The following is an 18207-nucleotide window of genomic DNA, read 5'->3' as shown; positions in this document are numbered from 1 at the left end:
TGCTGAAGCTAATCAGTGATCACTGATCATAGCAGTTCACAGCTTATATCAGTAAGAAATTGAATATTGTTGACTACTACCTATCTTTTAGTTTTTTTTATGATCAGTACCAGTAATCAGTACTTCAAAAAACAAAACAATACAAAATACGCCTATAAGGCCACAGCATCACTGAACAAACATGGCTTCAGTGAAACAAGTACCACACAATATCCAGTATCCAATAAAGGTTATTGCTTTTCAGATCAACACCATCAGACAGACCCCCATCATATATAGATGATACTGTCCCCATTTAAAATCATAATTTTCCAACTTAAGCAGCAACTTAGGAGGACAATCGCGCTAAAGCAGCCAAGTGGCCAAGTGAGGTGGCTTTTCATTCCTTAACCGAGAGCCTCCTCTCTACCATAAGAGCAGTTATTCTCAACCTTTTTAATGTCAAAGACCCCCAGTTCGTATTCATTAGGCCACAGTCAGACCCATACATATATTTATCTCAATTTACATTGTAAAATCCTGTGAAGATGTTTTGCTTTTCTTACACTCAGTGTACTACTCTGTATTCTAATTCAAATACAATTTCAGAGCAACACAATGTTTGTGCATTTTAAAGTTGTGTTTTCTGTTCAAGATTTTTTTTTCAAGATAAAAAAAAACAGTTAAAACACACAATAAGCTGTTAAAACAGTGAATGCTTGATGATCAGACTTCTAAGATAAAAGCAGATATCCGCAATCCAGGACTGTGTCATGGGGTGCAGCTGTCAGGACACAAGGTCACAAATCATGTTTCTGCAACATTTACGTTGGTAGCACCCCTTTTGGGTGGGTGTGAAATCGCTTTTGGCTCGTTTAGAGGAAGTGAAATCGCTTTTGGCTCGTTTCGAGGAAGTGAAATTGCTGTTGGCTCGTTTAGAGGCCTCTCAATGTGTGAAGAAAAAAAAATCAAATCATGTGGATCTTTGATGAGAACATCATTGCTCCAATGTGACTCTTGGACTTCATGTGGCCATGTTTGATTAAGAATATAATATATATTTCAGATCATCTAAGTTATGAGACAAAACAAATTATCATTTGGAACTTTGATCCACACGGGAAAGGCATAGTTGGGATATCAGACCAGCCTGTGACGTCAGTCATCTATGACATATATCTATGACGTATTAAAGTAGGGTAAGTGATATTCTATGGTTAAAACAAAAAGGGTTTTGTTAAAAGCACTATATTCTGATTGTAGTCGTTGCTATAGAGCATTTGTTCAGTAACAGTGTTCATCACTTTCAATGTACCTTTTTTAACCTGTCTGTTTTCTCTATCCTGACATGAAAGTGCATTTTCTGTTTAATAAAGTGACATGGAGACCTCTGTTACTGAACAAACACTTTGACACTTTTATTTATCTAGATAGTTTGCCTCATACTGGCATTTTCACAGTTGGGGCAGCTTGTCCACAAGTGTGTCAAATCTGAAGCCCGTAGGGAAGAGGTTTGCGGCATGAGGGTAAATGAGCTGGTAGGACTGTTTGATTGTGATATCTGCCACACCGACAACGTCTCCAATCTCTATCTGGGTCTTCCTCTCTGCCGAGGCCTGGGAGGCCATGTAGATGGCGGCCGCAGCAATAGAGATGGGGCTCTTGCCAGGCAACAAGTCCAACTCCACAACCTTTCTGGCGATGAAGGTGGCGGCCATCTGCACCTGCTTCGACAGGCCCAGGTTGGTGCAGAAGCGTGACATGAAGTCTCCCGTGGTGATGAGGTCCACGCTGGTCTTCAGTGCCTTGACGATCAGTTTGAAACACCGTCCGACCTCCTTCTTGGAGATTCGGGAGACGGCACAGATCTCTTTAAATGTTCTGGGGACTCCTTCCTGTCTGCAGGCAATGTAAAGGCAGGCTGAGGTAATGGCATCATTACTCCGCCCATTCAGGATCTTCTGCTCATAAACCTGTTTGAATAAATTATTTGTTCTGTCTATGATGTTCGTTGGCAGGTGGATGCGGTCTGCCATGGTAGTAATCTCTTTGAAGGCGTTGAGCATGGCCCGGTTTGAGCTGCTCATGTTGCGACGGTTGTGATACTTGGAGTTACCAAACTCGTCGAAGCTGGCCGCGCCTGTTCCCTTGCTGATTATGGTGGTTAGGTCACCCCCGTTGAGAAGTGGATTCTGGGGATATCCCACTCTGGACGGGTCTTTGGTGGCCTTCTCGTTGGTGAAGGTCCGCCACTCCGAGCCCACGTCGATTACGCGGTCACACACCACGAGGCCACACTGCGTGCATATCATGTCCCCTGCTCTGTAGTCCTCCACCAGCTGAGCATCAGGGTGGTTGCGACACTGAACCTTGGCAAAAGCCAGAGCACCTTGTTGACGCCAGCCACTTTTCGACGCCATGTCCTCCCTTGCTCTTATCTCTTTATTATACAGTATATACTGTATCTATTTGTCTCTACACATTGGCTGTATATATTTGCTGTATGCTATTCGTCCTCGGACAATTTTGACATCTAATGGTATCCTCAGACCTTAAATAGACATCAGTCTTGTGTGGTCTGACCTCCATACAACATAAAGGGTTGCCTATATATGTTAATAACGCCAATTTGCGCAGTTGTCCTTGCAGTCATGGACAGGCTGAAACTTCATGAATAGGCTGAATCTCCAAATACAGAGATTCACGATGTCACAGTACTGTCACAGTATTGTCATAGCACTGATGTCATAGATGACTGACATCAAATAATTCCGCCACAGGATGCTGCGGCGCCCACACTGAGAAACCCTGCTCTACATTGCCACCGGGTTTGGGAGGGGGTGGGTGATAAGGAGGATGATTCACTGCATTCACTGGTGCTGATATAATCTGATATAGCTTGATCCTTTATTCTGAAGGCTAGAGTGTAGCCAGTAACAGGAGTCTCCCCATCTCTCCAGCTCTTTAGCAAACAGAGAATATATTCAGATCCAATAAGGAGAGGGAACCCAACAAAGACCATAATCAGCTTACAATTTGTACTGTTCCAGTTCCAATTTTGTCTGCAAATTTTTTGTTTCAAACTTTCTGAACATTTGTGAACGTTTCTGGAATGTTTTGGGGAACATGTTAAAAAATTACTAAAATACCTAAATGACATGCCATAAAATAGTGGTTAAATACAATTATTTTCTCATTGAATATGCACTATTTTTTCTTCCACACCTGGATGGAATACATGCTAATGACCATAAACCCTGTTTCCTTTACAGTTAGTTTGCAAATCAATTCTTGTCAGCGACAGCAAGCGAGACCATCGCTTGCTGACAAGAGTATTGAAAATAGCAGATCTAAAGCTTACAAAGCATTGCAATATGACACCTTGTGATAAGGTTGTGAGCTTGTAGATTGGCTATTTTTGCACACTGCCATTGTACAACGAAGTATAACACAGGGCTTAAGTGGTTAATCAGACTAATCGATGTAGAATCTTATTTTAAAAATCTATTAACCTTTTTGCGTCTATGTATTGCTATATAAGAAAATAAAACCTTGCTTTTTGATAATTCGATTAACCTACATGAGCAAGACTAATATTGGTTCTAAATATCAGTTTTGATGTACTTTTTTAAATAAAAAACTTTTACATGGCCATTACAGACTTTCTTCTAAATCTAGAGTAGCCAATTATTTTGCCTCTTTCTTTCTAGGGTTAGGATCGTTATGCCAATTAGTCTGTGTGATTGACAGGAGAGATAATCAAAGGAGAATGGTGCAGGTTGAATATTATTGTACTCCTATGTTGCACTACTATAGTGCTATAGTTATATACAAAGATAAGATTAATGCATTTTGCAAGAATTTCACTCTTTGTTGTTTTTATTCTATGTAAAGCAATCACTGAAATGGACAGTGACAGTGAGTGAAACATTCTGTGTAGTAAAGGCACTGCTTCTGATACTCCAACTGTTTCTCTCATTTCCAGGTCGAAAATCTCAAAAGGAATAACGGGAAATCTTATAGTCTTTGACTTGATGTGAGACTATAAGTCTTTGAACAATCTTAAGTCTTCTAATGTGAGAGGGTGTCCGACTTTAATGCCATTAAAATGATCATGAACATAATGTTAAGTTTAAGCCTGAAGCTGTCTAAATACAGATGAAATGGTTGCTTTCTACTTAACTAAAACAATCCTGTTTGTAGTAGATTCATAATGTGTGGTATAAAACCATCTGCATAGACCAGCATTATTAAAATTAAATAATATTTATATATTTGTAAACTGAAATTAAATAAGGAAATTAGATGAACTTAAAGGTTAAGACCACTTTGGTAGAGTGGAAGGTTGTGTAGTTACTTTGCCATGATGTAACTCCAAAGGTGGGCAAGAAATCAAAAATAATTGCTCCATTGATTAGAAATTGATCATTAAAAATATGCTCCTCATTGACTTACATTGTACGGTAAAACAGCTCTCAAAGTCAGTCTTTTAGCCCATAAATGAACCCAAACATAGCTGATTCAGACAATATAGAGCATCACCAATCCCAGTACTGTTTGTTTTTTGGGCGGTGTAGCCGCCCCTATAAGTGGGGTTGGACACCCCTTCCCACTAGTTTCCTGCACTGTGATTGGCCCATTAGTAGACCCCTAGCTGTACTGTGATTGGCTGACTCTATTGGCTGACTCTATTCAGCACTGTGATTGGCTAGCGAGACACATGATGACATTAATAACCTGTTCAAGCCTATAAATAGGATTATGCACTTCCAAAAATCTTTTTTTTTGGGAAGTGAGCTTCCATCACTATGATGACCACTGTGATGACCACACCGCCCACTTCACACTGGGTGTGATTTTTTTAATAAAAATGTTAACTTCCTGTTGATTTTACTATTTGAAGATCTGGATCCGGATCCGCGGGTCCGGATCCAGGTTTTCTACTTATTAAAAATGGCAAAATCAACAGGAAGTTGACATTTTTATTTAAAAAAAAAACAGTACTGGGTTTGGTGATGTTCTATATTGTCTGAATCAACTTTGTTTGCGTTCGTTTACATGCTAAAAGAGTGACTTTGAGAGCTGTTTTACCGTACAATGTAAGTCAATGAGGAGCATATTTTGAATTATCAATTTCTAATCAATGGAGCAATACATTTTGATTTCTTGCCCACCTTTGGAGTTACATCATTCAAGGTTACTTAACTAAAACAATCCTGTTTGTAGTAGATTCATAATGTGTGGTATAAAACCATCTGCATAGACCAGCATTATTAAAATTAAATAATATTTATATATTTGTAAACTGAAATTAAATAAGGAAATTAGATGAAATTAAAGGTTAAGACCACTTTGGTAGAGGTTAGGGTTGTGTAGTTACTTTGCCATGATGTAACATCATTCAAGGTAACTACACAACCCAAACCTCTACCAAAGTGGTCTTGCCCTTTAAACCCAAATGAAAACTAGAAATGCGGCATCAGAAACTTACTGAAATAAAAATCCAAACAGATGTGAATAATTTAGTTGAAATATTGACTAGTACACCATCTGTTTGTAGATTCTGAGGTTGCACCTTGATATTACACACTCTACCAGGTGAGCAACAGTCTTATAACAGTCATTTTTGTGAAAGCAAACAGCAATGTCGATTTCACAATGTACCTGTGCTAGTGTGCTTATAACAATTTGCATGTCTTGCCACACCTTTTCAACATGAATGGCAGTGCATCGCATTCAGTAACATCAGTAGCAAAGTAGGCTAATAATTAAAGCATACAGGTTCTTAAAGTGGGGTCCGGGGACCGCCAGGTATCCTTGATGGGGTTCCAGGGGGTCCCCAGCCAAATCAGTTTGCTCACAACATGTCACAATGTGACGCATTGTGAGCTTACAGATCTGCTATTTTGGAAACATTTGGAAACATTGAAACATTTTGTAAACTTACATTTTTAAGTTTAAACAAAAATCTTCTCTTAAGAGGCTTCCTGAGACAAAATCTTTTCAAATGAGAGCCAAATACGTTTTTGGGAACCACTGCACTACACTAATACACACAAATTGTTAAAGACAATAACAACCTCCTAAAACATCAAGAAGTCAAAATTGCACTAGTTCTGGGTGTTTTTTTTAATCTGGTGCCATGCCTATTTTATAAAAAACATAATAATAATGAAACCTACAGAAATAACTGGGCTACTGCAGCAATCATTCTCATGTGTTTGCTTTGTGTTTTACTGAATCGATGAAAATTAAACTGAATGAAATTGAAAATAATAAAAATCAATACTACTAAGAAAATCTAAACTATAATCACATGAAGTGCACGTACATGTGTGAGTCTGTGTGTGTCACATAAATGGTAGGGCATGGGAACTTCAAAGGGCCTAGGAAAGAAAACCTAATACCAGGGTAGGGCTGGGCAAACTAACTTTGCCCCAATTATGATTAATGAATTATATTTTTTTTTAATTGTGAAAATAGCAGATCTACAAGCTCACAATGTGGCGCATTGCAAAAGCTTGAAGATCAGCTATTTTCAAAACATGGTGTGCCTCCACAATCAAGTATAATACTTAAGTGGTTAAAATTAAGTGGTTAATCAGACCAATTGATTAATCAATTATAAAAAATCTATTATAATCTAAATATAATGTAATAAAATGTATATGAAAAGAAACCGGTTCTCGATTACTCAATAATCTACATGAGCAAGATTAAGTCGGTTATTCATTCTAAATATTGCTTTGATATATTTTCAGTTAATTGCCCAGCAATAGAGAACTGAAGTCTGACATGTCTGCCGCTAGAAGCCGATATCCCACTGAGTCACAGAGTTATTTTTTCCATTGAAAATACCATAGGGTCTCAATAGCATCGTGGCATACAAGAACTATGTTCCAAAAATAAACAAATGAGCCCGGAAATTTTACTCATGAAGCATCAACTGAGAACTGACGGTGAAAAAGTACTTATTTATCCAGAGTAAGAAAATAAATACATGTTTTCAAAACACAGACGTTGTCAAATGTAACTCAAACAACACAGAGTCACATACCTGACAGAATCTCCAGGCTGATTTGTTTTATTTTTGGAACACAGTTCTTATATTGTATGACGCTAAGATGACTCTATGGTATTTCAATAGAAAAAAGACTTAGATGTTCCATATACCAGGGCCAAATGTTGTATTCATCTGGCCCTACCTGCATGGATTCTCATGTGGTTATGTGGATGTGAGTATAGACAAAAGCTTCTGCCACAAACTGCAACGTAAGGAATTCTCCCATATGAATTGTCAAAGTAGTGCATAAAGGACGACTTCACCCATTTTCAACCTATCTTCATATCATTGGTCCTCACTAATGCTCATGATAATGATGCATCATTTTTGTCTACTCAGTCTGTGCCTCAGAGGAGGGCTGTGGACAGTTCAGAAACCCACCTACCCAGGGGCGCAGCCATGGGTGGGCCTGGGTGGGCCGTGGCCCACCCAATCGATTTTGCAAAAAAAAAAGAAATGGGGGATTTTTTTTTTTTTACATTTCTTTTATAATTAATTTTTGGATAAAACATTGGTTAAATCAGGCAAAAATAAGAATTTAATAACATAACCCTAACCCAACCCTAACCCTAAAACCTAAATAAAGTAACAAAAAAACGCCCAAAAACGGTCAATATCCGCGCAATAACCGCACATTTTCGTGCACGCTCACGGGTCGGGGACACATGCACGTGCGCTGTGCGCGTGTGTATGCGTGCCCTGTCCACAGACCTCCTGTGCGACACAGAGTGAGTAGACAAAAATGGTGACATATTATCATGAGCATTAGTGAGGACCAATTATACGAAGATGGGTGACGTCATCCTTAAAGATCTACATAATCATTTCCCCTGTATGAGTCCTCATGTGTCTCTTCAGATTTGCATATACACCAAAGCCTTTGCCACAAATGATACAACTAAAGGGTTTCTCCCCTGTATGAGACCTCATGTGAGTTTTAAGATTTGAATTTAGACCAAATCCTTTCCCACAAACTGTACAGCTAAACCTTTTCTCCCCTGTGTGTATTATCATATGTCTATTCAGACTTCCACTGTGATTAAACAGTTTGCCACAAACTGTACAGCCAAAGGGTTTTTCCCCTGTGTGCGTCATCATGTGTGCCTTCAAGCTGCACTTTTTACCAAAGATTTTGCCACAGATTTTACACATAAAGGGTGTGTCCAAGGCAGGACTGATCATGAAGGGAGTTTGTTTTGATGTCAGATCCTGGGACAGGTTATTGCTCATACACAATCTTTGTCCTTCCACATGTTGTGTCATGTGTGATCTCATTTTGTTTACAGCTGTCTGATCTTCCCTGAACTCCTCCCACACATCACTGTCTTCTGTGTCAGAACAGTGTGAGGAGAGGAGCTGGTCACTAGTTGGTTGTGATGCTCCACAGTCCTCTACATAAGCTTGTGTTTTCATGTGTTCAGCTGAGGTGCTGGCTAGAAGTTCTGTCTCTCTGTTTTGCTCATCATCCTCTGTTTTCACTGCTAGTAATGTCAACGATGACCCATCAGCCTCCTCTGGTCTTTGAAGTAACTCCTGTTCTTCTTTAATCTGTGGAGACTCTTGTTTCTCCTGGACCAGATTGGGGCTCCACTCCTGCTGTCCAGGAGAAACCTCATCTTTACAAACAGGATCTAATGGAATAGAAACTGAAAAAAATGCTAACCTGTTAGATACTTAATATGTAAAATAATACATCTATTCATACAGAAACTTCTCTCAATGGGCATTCTCATTACAATGTCATGTGCCGACGTATAACTCTGGCTTTAGTAGAAGGGCACATAACTGAAATTTAAAAAAAGAACAGGCGGTACACAATATTATCAAAATTTGTATAGTTATCTTTTAAATTTGTATCCCTCGATTTTGGAACCCTTTTTTCACCCGGTGCCAATTTGCTAAGTGATCCTGGGCACTACACTCCCCCCACCAGCCTAGGGAGGCCAGGGCCGAGCTCATGCCTCCTTCAATGCATGAGAGCCAACTGACCTTCTTGTCACCTGACAGGGGGGAGTTTCCCTGGTAGGACGTAGCGCGTGGAAGGAACACGTTATTCCAACCAGTTCCCTTCCCCTCCATCAGGCGCCCCGGCTGACCAGGGGGAGGCAGTATAGTGACCAGGATTACTACATGTTTTTGTGAGGGTATTAACTACCCTAGGAGACACGGGGAGAACATGCAAACTCCACACAGAGTAGGCCCTTTCGCCAACCCCACCTATGGTATGGGCGCTGATGACGCGGAGGAGAAGACACGCCCCCAACGCCCACAGCGTCCCCGGCGGGAATCGAACCCAGGACCTTCTAGCTGTGAGGCGACAGCGCTACCGACTGCGCCACTGTGCCTCGATTTTTATAGTTATAATTGTACCAATGGATCAATAGTATTTTTAGCCCATGAATTTTATCCAATCTTTATAATTAATCTAAAACATATAATATACATTTCTTTAATGATTTCCATGAGTTTTCTGTTCTCAAAATGCTAGAAAACTTATGTTTTCTAGCATTGGAAAAATGCAATTTGTGGACGGTATTTTCTCTCATCTCAGTAAGAAAGCTTTCGTCAACTCTTTGTTCTTAACCAAGAGGAAAGCAAAAATAAGGAAATATTGCTAAATCCCAGATAAACACAATAAGAAAAAAAGCCTGGATAAGAACGACATACATAAGAGAAAATCTCTTCATATTGCTTCCTGCATGAGGCCCATTGTATGTTTTAACTTAGCCCTGAAACATGACTGTCATACCATGACAGTCATGGTGCCGAGTCCCCCTGGTCTAAAGTTGTGTTCGATTTTTTCACATTGCCATCTCTCACATAAACATAAACGTTCAGATTTCAAATATAAAGTGCTTACCACCGAGCCACGGATGTTACAAGGCGATGCGGACCGCGATGAGTACCCGCATCTCCCGTATTGTTCAATAAAAAGCATTTTAATCCCATCGCCGGCCATTTTCTCCAAATTGTCTCCGATACTTTCAACCATGCGACACTAATGGTTGGGAGGTGTATTGCACTCTGATACATTACAAAACAAAAATAAAACAAAAAAGAAAATGGCCGGCGATGGGATTCAAATGCTTTTTATTGAACAATACGGGAGATACGGGTACTCATCGCGGTCCGCATCGCCTTGTAACATCCGTGGCTCGGTGGTAAGCACTTTATATTTGAAATCTGAACGTTTATGTTTATGTGAGAGATGGCAATGTGAAAAAATCGAACACAACTTTAGACCAGGGGGACTCGGCACCATGACGCTTGTATAAGCGTCATGTGAACCATGGCTAGTTTTAACTGAATGTCGGTAACCGGAATGGGAATTGTTCTTAGTTATTGTGGTTCAGTATCCTCTTCCTGTCAGGTGTCAGTCCAGCTTAAACTACAGTTCCGACAGAAAATATACATTTTGCTTTCAAAATAAAGGCTTAAAGGGATAGTTCACCCACAAATTTACTTTTTTTCCTCCATGGAGTCTTGAATTCATGGATATTGTTTAGTTTTTGTCTCATTCCTAAGCCAATAATTTGATAACAACAAAAACAAAAAAATATCCATGAATTCAAGTCTCCATGGGGTGACTTGATAGAAAAAAGGTCATTTTGGGGGTGAACTATCCCTTAAGTACTAGCTTTCCTGCTGCTTGTGTAATATCAGTGTCTTGCTGCTTTATTTACCCACCTCCTCCCCAGATCGCATCTGCCACGCATTGTGAGCTTTTATATCAGCTATTTTCACAGAACGTACCCCTATGGCAGCAGTTCTCAACCTTTTCAGGCCGTGACCCCCCAAAATAATCATGAACTGAGAACCCCCCACCCTGACTAGCATGGAATTGTAGGAGTTGAGGCATTACAAATATTGTGAAAATAGCAGATCTACAAGCTCACAACACCTCGCGTTACGAGGCGTTGAGCTTGTAGATGCAGTACTGGTATTTTTTTCGTTTCTTTATTATTTTTTGAGGCTGTCAAAAGGTCTTAAAAGTCCTTAAATTGTCACTTAACTGTCATCTGGGGACCCCCCCCCCCCAAACAAAAATACATCATGTGGGGACCCCCCTGGTTGAGAACCACTGCCCTATGACATTAAGTGCATTATGTTATTAAGTGTTACAAACCTGAAACGTGAGCTTTGATTGAAGCATTGATTAGATCCAGCTGTGTTTGCTGCTGTAGCTCTAAGTGTTGTTGGTACTGTACCATGGTTCTGACGAACACAGCTAATATGTCCTCGGCCACGGTAGTCAGACGTTCATTGACAAACAGTCTCAATGTTTCTATATCAGCCATATTCGTTTTTTGTATTATTATTTTTTACAGTGTATTCAGTTTTTTCTTTTCAACAGTAGTAAGACTTGGCTTTGTATGTATTGCTGTAAACTATGCTGATAATACTAGACAGATTTTGTTTTATCAGAGCCTGTGAAAAGGATCTGTAACCCCAGACATCTGTGTTTGCTGCTCTATGGTTTGCTGCAACAGAAAAAAACAAAGGCACTTCCTGGTCGACGACGCAAGGTTGCCAGATATTGCGAGAGAAATAAGCAACCAGGTCTATGAAAACAAGGCTGCATGCATAGATATATCTATGGCTGCATGGGCACTTTAAACCTATTTGCATCGGTTATTTGAAAATAGACATGGCAACCCTGAGACAACGTCTCGCGCATGTCCATCAACTCAGTTGTCAAGTTACACGAACATAAGCACTTAACTTCCGGTCAAGTGACAGATTGGTGTTGACAAAATAATACATGGTACCCCCCCCCCCCAAAAAAAAAAAAAAATAATAATAATAATAATAATAATAATAATTTTAAAAATATATATATATATATATATATAATAAAAAAATCATAAATAAATAAATACAATAAAATAGACCTACAATGACAACATAGGCCTACAACAAATGTCCTGTTGGTGCATGGATTATAAAGTAATGCAACTGCGTTTTATAGACCTTGTCAGTAGACTGGAGTGGTTTTAAGTACAATATTTTCCTCTGAGATGTAGTGGAGTTGAAGTAAAAGTATTGACATTTGGAAATACTGAAGAAAGTAAAACATATCTCAAAATTGTACTGAAGTTCAGTAGGCTACTTGAGTAAATGCACTTAGTTACTTTACACCACTGCCATTTACACATACTCAAACAGTATATTACATTTGTATGTGATCTACACATCATGTGGATAGGACTGTTTCTACTGTATGTGATCTGCACATTTGCCTGAGCCACTGATTATATAATCAGTTTTGAACAGCAGAGGGCACTGGTGAGCTATGAGAATATCTGCTTTCCACTCCTCCATCCTGACACAATCAGGGTCCAATATCCAATGGGCAAGCAGTGGTGGGTACACAACTCCATGTTAGTCAAAGTATAGATACTCCTGATAAAATATAGATATAAGTGAAAGTTATTGATAATACATTAATTCTGTTATTATAACATTTCTACTTGAGTTAAAGTGACCTACAGGAGTACTTGCTTTTAAAATACTTAAGTATTTCAAAGTGCATTTTCTTTTTAATATCATGTATTGTTTGCACAGTGCATTTACAGAACCTCGTAACTCTCTGAAACCACCTAATGAATGCATTTAGTTGCATGTATAGAACCACTATGTATAGAACCACTATGCTACACTATGCTAAGATATTACTTATGAGTTATGACTTTCAAAGCTGTGAATGGACAGGCTCCCAGTTATATCTCTGACATGCTGGAACCTTCCAAGCCTGTGCGCAGCCTCAGATCCTCAGATAAGGCCCTCCTGGAGACTCCCACACCCCAGCTCATCACGAAGGGTGGCCGGGCTTTTGCAGTCTGGGCCCCTAAGCTTTGGAACGCCCTACCTGTTGACCTGGTGCAAAATCAGTGTCATCTTTTAAATCTCTTTTGAAAACCTATCTCTATACTAAGTCATTTTCTCATTTATTTTCAGTTTCATTGATTATATCTGTATGTGTCTATTTTACATTTTGTGCCTACTGTGTGTTTTATTCACTGATCTTTTGTTGTAGTTTATCTCTAACGCTTATCATGTTGCTCTTTTATGCTGCACTGTAAAGCACTATGTGACAATGTCTGGAAAAGTGCTATATAAATATAAAAATCATTACACAACCCCTATGGCTGTGGCTTAACAAGAAAGAAAGAAAGAAAGAAAGAAAGAAAGAAAGAAAGAGCAGATCACAAGCTGAGCTATACTCACTACTAGGCAGCAGGGGAGATTGAGTGGCTCTGCGTGCTGAGCCACTGCTGATGGTAAAACCAGGGCCAATCAGTCACTCACTTCCTATTGAGGTGGAGGAGACCCTGGAGGCAAAGTCCAGTTCCTCATTAAAACCATGTAATGACCCAGCCCTTCACTCCGCTGCCCTGCCTCTTCACTGCGAAAATGAGGAAATGAGGACAGCAGAGGCTGCCAAACTGCATCTTTATCTGCAGACCCACTGTGTGTGTGTGTGTGTGTGTGTGTGTGTGTGTGTGCGTGCGTGCGTGCGTGCGTGCGTGCGTGCGTGCGTGCGTGCGTGCGTGCGTGCGTGCGTGCGTGCGTGCGTGCGTGCGTGCGTGCGTGCGTGCGTGCGTGCGTGTGCTTGCGTGTGGAGTGTGATAAATAGTAGTGACATAATTTGAAGGGAATACCAGGGCCACAGGAGACGTCCCATTTAGCACACCCAGGACTTAACACACTGCTAGAGACAGTTTATGCGGTCAGAACCCCCATAAAGTCTGAGCAGCTCTATAGAGACGAGAACGGAACAGAAAGGAAACTGTGATTTTAGTATTCTGGACAAAATCTGATTTTTTGTTTTATTCTTCCTCGCAAAGAATTTGCGTGGAAGGAATTATGTTCAAAAGTAGACCACTACATAGCCTATTCTCAACCTTTTCAATTTCAAGGACCCCCAATTTGATAAGATGTATTTTTTTTATGCAATGGGAATGTTTTTACTGTTAGACATGAGTTGTTGGCCCAGAATTCCTTTACTGGCAGTCACTGTACTGTAGGTAATAGAGATAACAGTGAAACTCAATTCAACTCAACTTTATTGTCACATAACATTGCATGTTTATGGGCGTAAAGAAGTGGCCAAAATTCTGTCGTACAAGCACTGTCATTTGCAGTTTCAAGAAAGTAGAAAGAGATAGAGAAGGAAAAAAACTGAAACACAGATCAGATATCAACATGTGAAATATATACCGTACATAAGGTGCATGATAGCCTAGCTATACAGTGTGTGGTAAAAATAGCAGGCAGTGAATATAGCAGCAGATGGAATGACATACATACTATGTCATTTCCATGCCATTATAAGTGCATCATGGTTTAGGACAAATCAATCAATGAACATTCTCTAGTTAAATGTACTTATAAATGCATTAATGGTGAAGATTAACCATGAATCGTTTAGCTGGGGGAAATCTGGGAACCCCCTCAAGGACCCCCTGGGTTTCCCACTTTCCCCAGACCCCACAGCTTACTGTATATCCTTTAGATTAGGACATTGGTTGTTAAAGTAGGCTAGGCTCTGGCCCCTGGGGACACTGAGGGTTTTACAGTATGCATTTGATGTATTACCTTGTGTTGTCCTTGCTTTATTGTAAATCGCTCTGGATTAAGAGAGCGTCTGTAAATGCCTAAATTGTAAATTGTAGAGAAAAAGGGGTACCAAATGGGAGTCTGTGGCCTATATAGCATACCAAATTGGGGGTCCCTGAAATAAAAAAAAGGCTGAGAACCACTGCTTTAGGACAAAAGTCACCAGCAGGTGGCATCATTCGCTTCAGAAATCAGAGAACAATAAGTGTGTCAACAGAGACCCTCCTGTGGGGCAAAGAGGAGGAACAGGATGTGTCCAGACACAGAGTTTGGAGTCATGTGACTCTCTCTGCTCCTCATCTCTTATGTAATCTGTGTCTCTGCCATGTGCTTTCCATATATTACAGGCAGTGTGACCTAAATGTGAACATTGTGATCAGTTGCTACCAGCGAACGCCTCGTCTTTCAAAAGGGTATTTTCCTGTAGAGAGCAAAGTGAGCACATTGCATTTGGCCAGCCAGCATAATCAAGAAACAATGTATAGTGTCTCCCCAGACTACCAGTGGTGGGAAAAGTACTCAAATGTTGTACTTATTAAGTAAAATTATCAACACTGCAATATAGAAATACTCTGTTACAAGTAAGAGTCTGGAATTCAAAATGTACTTGATTAAAACACAATCATCATGATCATCACGATTTGTGTGCGTGGGGATCTCATTTTAAACACGTTTATAGTTAGTGCTTAATGAGCCTTCCAGTTTAGTGGACCTTGTATTGTGGGTGGTGAATCTGTACTTCCATGTACTGTTTTTCTCATGTCTTACTAAATAAAGTACATCAATCAAACATCTTTTGATTGATTGAATACTTTATTTAGAAATACATGGTAACAGTACATGGAAGTACAATTCACAATACAAGGTCCTCTAAACTGGATCGCTCATAAAAGCACTTGGCTTATTTCAAATGAGATCCCCGTGCACTCAAATCATGATGACATTTAAGAAGACATACAAATATACACTACTATGCAGAACGTCATACAATCAGCTTACAGGTTACTGGTATGAAAAACAAGAAGTATGTACAATAGACAGTTTTAGGAGGAGGGGAGGGGGGGGGGGTAGGTTAAGACTTTGCCATGGGACAGTTTGGAATTGCAGCCTCCTGAAGGTGATTCTTTAGCGCAGTTTTGAAAGTGAGTAGGGTTTTACACTCCTTTACTCCTTTGGGTAAGGCATTCCACATTTTTGTTGTATAGCATGAGAAAGAGTTCATTCCCTTGTTTGTGCCAAATCTGGGTTGAACACGATCAGTGGAGCTGCCTCTGGTGTTATGATCATGGACTTCATTTACGTTTTGGAAGTATTTTGACAAATACAGGGGGATCCCAAATGTTGTGTCGAATCTTGTAGACCAGGCCCATAGCAAGTTGCCTACTCTGTCCTCAACCCTGAGCCATCCAACCCTAGCAAAGTGAGCAGGGGTTAGAAGGGGTGTATGATTGAGGCCAAGAAGTAGCCTTACAGTTTTTTTTGGGATGTCTGGAGCCTTGTTTTTAAGGCCTTAGTGGTGTTATGATACCATGAGAAGCATGCATAGTCGAAATAACCTTGGATGAGGGCCCCTGCGAGAATCTTCAGGGTATTCTTACTGACTAGTGACTAGAAAGTTGATCCTGTACAGAAAACGTGTTCTTTGATTGACCTTTTTGATGACTCTTTCTGCCATCTTATCAGCGGAGAGGTTTGCCTCCAAGATGGAACCCAGGTAGGTAATTTCCTCCTTTCTTGTGATAACATCGTCATCCGCTTTGATTGTGAAGCTCTCAGCCTTGTTAAGGTTAACACTAGACCCAAAGAGAATGGATTTGGTTTTACCCAGGTGTAATGATAGTTTGTTGTCAGAGAGCCAGATGCGGATCATATCGAGTTCAGAGCTGAGAGATTTTTCAAAATCAATCAAAAGTACAACAGTATTGGCATCAAAATGTACTTAGAGTACCAAAAGTAAAGTACTCATTATGCAGAATGTCCAGTTTCAAGTTTTCGAATGTATACAAATCTTTTGAAAATAGCAGATCTACAAGCTCACAATGCATCCATTGCGAGGCATTGTGAGCTTTTTTCAAATGGCCGAAATATTCTATTCGAAATCTACTAAGTAATTAGTAACTAAAGTTTTCAAATAAATGTAGTGGAGTGAAAGTACAATATTTGGATCCGAGATGTAGTAGAAGTACAAGGAATAAAAACTGGGAATACTCCAGTAGAGTAAACATACCTCAAAATTGTACTGAACAAGTACAGTACTTAAAGGACGACTTCACCGCTTTTCAACCTATCTTCATATAATTGGTCCTCACTAATACTCATGATAAAATAGTACAATTTTTTCCTACTTGGTCTGTGTCTCATAGGAGGGCTGTGGACAGTCCAGAACCCGTCTACCAGTGACATCATCGTTAGGCATGATTTTTTTTTCCAACAAGATTTCACATTTTTTATTTAGATTTTTATTAACACGAGAACAATGGCTTCTTTTATTGCATTGCAACTCTTCAGGAATAGAAAGCCTGCAGTTTCTATTAGCTTGGATTCCCCATTGATGATGTCACTGGTAGACGGGACTCTGAACTGTCCACAGCCCTCCTCTGAGACACAGACCGAGTAGAAAAAAATTGTACCATTTTATCATGAGTATTAGTGAGGACCAATTATATGAAGATAGGTTGAAAAGCGGTGAAGTCGTCCTTTAAGTAAATGTAATTAGTTACTTTCCATGCTGCAGACTAGCCTACACACTGATGCTTTTTGTTCAAAATTAATATCCTGATTCCTGACAACTTTGACACATTAATTACTCATAGGCTACTGTCACTGAACATTCTTTTTTGGACTAGTGGGAAAATCCCATTAAAACGAAGCGGAGTTACAATCAATCATGTTTATTTGACACCCACACAGAACAGACAGCTGTAACCTATGCCCTAAATACTAGACCCATCATAAACCCTTCATTACGCGCACGACAAAAGTGTGTGTGTGGGGGGGGTGGGTGGGTGGGTAATGGGTATTGTATTCAACAACCAAGATAATAGATCAATAACTATCCTTTTGTATTAGTGTTAGATCGACTGTTTTAAGTCCTTCTTCAACCTAAAGCCTAAAATCTCTGCTCCATAGTACGGTGTCGCTTTGGCAAAAAAAAGAACAGATCTACAAGGTAACCTTAGATGTAGATCTTGTAGATATGTTCCTTTTTTGCTTGCCGCAGCACCTGGTTCCTATTTGCTACTGCTCAGAATCCGGTTTAAACCCGCCTACTGTATCCGGTAATTACCCTGTACAAATAGACGAACACACGCTGACCATTTCCGTATCCGCTCTAAACCGGATCTGCAACTCACTAAAGTGAATTGGATCCCATCCAGTCTAAACTAACTTTTGGCAAGCGACACCCCCTCCTCGCGCGATAGACTGACGCCGCCACCACCCAATCAGCAACGAGTACAGCGTCTCTTCCACCAATTGGAACAACGGAGAGGGCGGAACCACCAGCGCTGGGGTTAGGTTGTCAACGTGATTGGCTAATAACACAA

At 40.0% G+C, this 18207-nt stretch overlaps 1 protein-coding gene across 1 annotated transcript; it reads right to left on the bottom strand.

The window, feature by feature from the left end:
* Positions 1-1433: 1433 nt before the first annotated feature.
* On the bottom strand, positions 1434-2399 carry LOC308088869 (transcription initiation factor IIB-like; the record flags this gene model as incomplete). Its single annotated transcript, XM_080433454.1, has 1 exon — positions 1434-2399. The coding sequence occupies one exon, from the start codon at positions 2397-2399 to the stop codon at positions 1434-1436; it is 966 nt and encodes a 321-aa protein (XP_080289580.1).
* Between the last annotated feature and the right edge of the window lie 15808 nt (positions 2400-18207).

This window comes from Gymnoscopelus braueri, assembly GCF_963280865.1.
Source record: "Gymnoscopelus braueri genome assembly, chromosome: 7".
Classification (NCBI taxonomy): Eukaryota; Metazoa; Chordata; class Actinopteri; order Myctophiformes; family Myctophidae; genus Gymnoscopelus; species Gymnoscopelus braueri.
This window is presented reverse-complemented; position numbering and strand designations above follow the sequence as displayed.